Source organism: Aythya ferina (assembly GCF_964211825.1).
Source record: "Aythya ferina genome assembly, contig: HAP1_SCAFFOLD_29, whole genome shotgun sequence".
In the NCBI taxonomy this organism is placed as follows: Eukaryota; Metazoa; Chordata; class Aves; order Anseriformes; family Anatidae; genus Aythya; species Aythya ferina.
Genome location: NW_028181463.1, coordinates 3,160,852 through 3,164,154, shown reverse-complemented (window position 1 = coordinate 3,164,154; position 3,303 = coordinate 3,160,852). Strand labels below are relative to the sequence as shown.

The window sequence follows — 3,303 nt, the reverse complement described above, 5'->3', positions numbered from 1 at the left end:
TGATATGGTCAAAGCAAACACAAAATATAACATTCAGAATGCTAAGAATTACATTATTAAAAACAAAATAAAATATTTTTAAAATACTAACAGAAAAAAAATATTTTTTAAAATATTGTATCATTTTCCCAAATAACATTTTATTTCTTTTATGATTATTATTAATGATAATGTTTTGATAGCACTAGTAATGATAAAAATGATATGATCTAATATGAATCAAAATTGCATATAATAAGAAATACATCTTCTGAACACATCACTGATGCTTAAGAAACATGTATTGAACAAGTTTCCTCACTGCATCCTTCACCTCTTGGTTCCTCATGCTGTAGATGAGGGGGTTCAATGCTGGAGGCACCACCGAGTACAGAAGTGCGACCACCAGGTCCAAGGATGGCGAGGAAATGGAGGGGGGCTTCAGGTAGGCAAATATGGTAGTGCTGACAAACAGAGAGACAACGGCCAGGTGAGGGAGGCACGTGGAAAAGGCTTTGTGCCGGCCCTGCTCAGAGGGCATCCTCAGCACTGCCCTGAAGATCTGCACATAGGACACCACAATGAAAACAAAACAAACAAATGTTAAAGAAACACTAAACACAAGTGTCCCAACTTCCCTGAGGTAGGCATCTGAGCAGAAGAGCTTGAGGATGTGGGGGATTTCACAGAAGAACTGGTCCACAACAGTGCCATAGCAGAGGGGAAGGGAAAATGTATTGGCCGTGTGCAGGACAGCATCGAGAAAGCCACTGCCCCAGGCAGCTGCTGCCATCTGGGCACAAGCTCTGCTGCCCAGGAGGTTCCCGTAGTGCAGGGGCTTGCAGATGGCAATATAGCGGTCATAGGCCATCACGGTGAGGAGATAATACTCTGAGCCAAACAAGAAGAATAAAAAGAAGACTTGAGCAGCACATCCTTGATAGGAGATGGCCCTGGTGTCCCAGAGGGCATTGGCCATGGCTTTGGGCAGAGTGGTGGAGATGCAGCCCAGGTCGAGGAGGGCGAGGTTGAGGAGGAAGAAGTACATGGGGGTGTGGAGGTGGTGGTGGCAGGCTACGGCGCTGAGGATGAGGCCGTTGCCCAGGAGGGCAGCCAGGTAGATGCCCAGGAAGAGCGCGAAGTGCAGGAGCTGCAGCTCGTGCGTGTCTGCGAATGCCAGCAGGAGGAACTCGCTCACAGAGCTGACGTTGGGCATTCTCTGACATTGAACACAGTTTTCTGTTAAAGAGGAAAATGCAGAAAAATGTTAAAACACTTTTCTCTGAGGAAAACCTATTGTTTGTCATAGAGGACCCCCAAACAGAGCCTCTTTTTTCAGGAGAACCTTTCTGCATCTCTCTTGTTTGAGCTGCAGTTGGTGTTGGCTGAGAGGGGCACGGGGAGCAGGGGCTGCTGTAGCTCCATAGGAGTCCTTCCTGATGTGCAGCTGGAGAGAAACATGGGAGAAAATTACATTCCATCCACTGGTCAGATCCGTGAGATCTGCAGTGTTGTTGCCAAAAACTCATCTTAATACAGAGGCAGAGCTGCAGGGATTTTGTTTCCTTTGTTTTGTTCCTATTATCCCAGTAACACTTAGGAGAGGTATTGGATGGTTGAGCTCCCTGACATTTCCTGTGCACTCCCAGAGAAACCCTGTGGGTGCCAGGAGGAAAACAGACTGTCCCTTGGTGAAGACTGAGCAGAGCAGCTCTGTCGATCAGACCAGTTCTCAACAGTCAATTTTCATCCCTCTGAGCTGCAGGACAATCGCTTTCAGGTGTTTCCCTGAGAAAAAATGTAGATGACTGCTAATCAAGGAGGGCCAAATCAAGCCAGAGTTTGAGAGCTTCTCCTCATATGGGCTCTGCCTGTACTGCTGGCCATGCCTGACCCACAGCCCATGGGCTGCAGGGGGAGAGGAGGCCAGGGAGGGGCTGCTCCAGGGGAAGGCATCTGCACCGCAGGACATGGCCACGAAGAACCCAAATCCCCCCTGCCACTGCGTTTCTACCAACAGCTCCTTCTGGCCGCCTGCCCCTCTCTACACTGCCTGCAGCTGTCCCTGCAGGGAGCTGCTGCTCTGCACCCACCTCTTCTTTCCCCCTGCCCGTGCTCACAGACCCCATCCCACTCGGCTGTGCTCAGCGCTGCCCTGCAGCACCCTGCCACCAACAGGGCCCTGCCAAGGGGCACCTCCATGGCTGCAGGAGCTACGGGGCAGCTGTCAGAGAGCCCGGCATGGCTACCCAGAGCACGGTGTTCTGGGCTGACCGGGGACACCTGCTTTAGGGCACTCCAAGGGGCTTCCGCCAGAATTCCTCCCCTCACATTGCAACTCAACAGGACTCTCAAAGCCTACTGCATTGCCCACTGCCCCCTCAGAAACAAGACCCAGCAGGAGGAAACCATTCCAGGACCTGTGGCATAATTTCAGTGGCATAATGTCAGCGGCATGGCCCTGCAGCCAGACACTTACCGTGTCAAGGGCTGTGCAGGTTTCTCCTGCAGGCAGCTCTCAGCATCCTCCCACTGCCAACTGCCTCCAAGCCCTCTCTCCTTCTCTCCTCTCTGTGTGCCAGCTGCGGTCAGAGCCCCCAGCCCTGATGCGCTGTGCAGAGAAGCTGCTCCTGACCACAGCTCTCTCTCTGCACCAGGGCCCTCTTGCCACGAGCTCTCTCTGTCCCACGAGCCTGGCCCAGCTCAGCAGAACAGCACCAGCCCAAGGCACTGCAATCCCCCCTCTGGGGGCTTTGCTGATGAGCCCACGAACCTCAGGCACTCAGAGACAATTGAAGACATCTCTCCAGAAGTGCAAGTCAGAGGCAAGTTTCCTGCAGTGTCTCCCTGAAGGCCAGCACTGACACAGCCTCCCTTGGAGCTCGTTAGAGCAGAACCCTGGAGGCAGTGAGGACAAGGAGACAAAGGCAATGTGAAGGTGACACTGATATGTAGGAAAACTGGATGTGTGTCACCAAGCACAAGGGCCAGGCCTTGACTCCCTACTCAAGGAAGGGAGATCTTTCCCTTGACAGGTTGCTCAGGGCTCTTTGTGGGGCAGTAGGAGATGGGGATGTGCATGGCCACATGCAGGAGAATGGTACGACCCCTGCCTGCTTCAATGGAGGGGGTGAGGAGGCAATGAGGCCTTGGTGCTTTCACAGTCAGCTGTCTCCTCATAGGCCTCAGTGACACAGACAATAGCCATAGCCGTTGACACGAAGACCTCAGTCCTGTTGGGACTTTGAGCCTTGGCACAGCCATTGCTCCTCTCCTCAACAGGCTTTCTGAGGGACTTCCAGACTTCTATATCTTTCACTACTG

At 52.2% G+C, this 3,303-nt stretch overlaps 1 protein-coding gene across 1 annotated transcript; it reads right to left on the bottom strand.

Moving 5' to 3' along the window:
* Positions 1–259: 259 nt before the first annotated feature.
* Positions 260–1,195, bottom strand: LOC311427865 (olfactory receptor 14A16-like; the record flags this gene model as incomplete). The annotated part of the gene is made up of 1 exon (XM_084539455.1): positions 260–1,195. One exon carries the CDS (start codon positions 1,193–1,195, stop codon positions 260–262), a length of 936 nt encoding a protein of 311 aa, XP_084395581.1.
* Between the last annotated feature and the right edge of the window lie 2,108 nt (positions 1,196–3,303).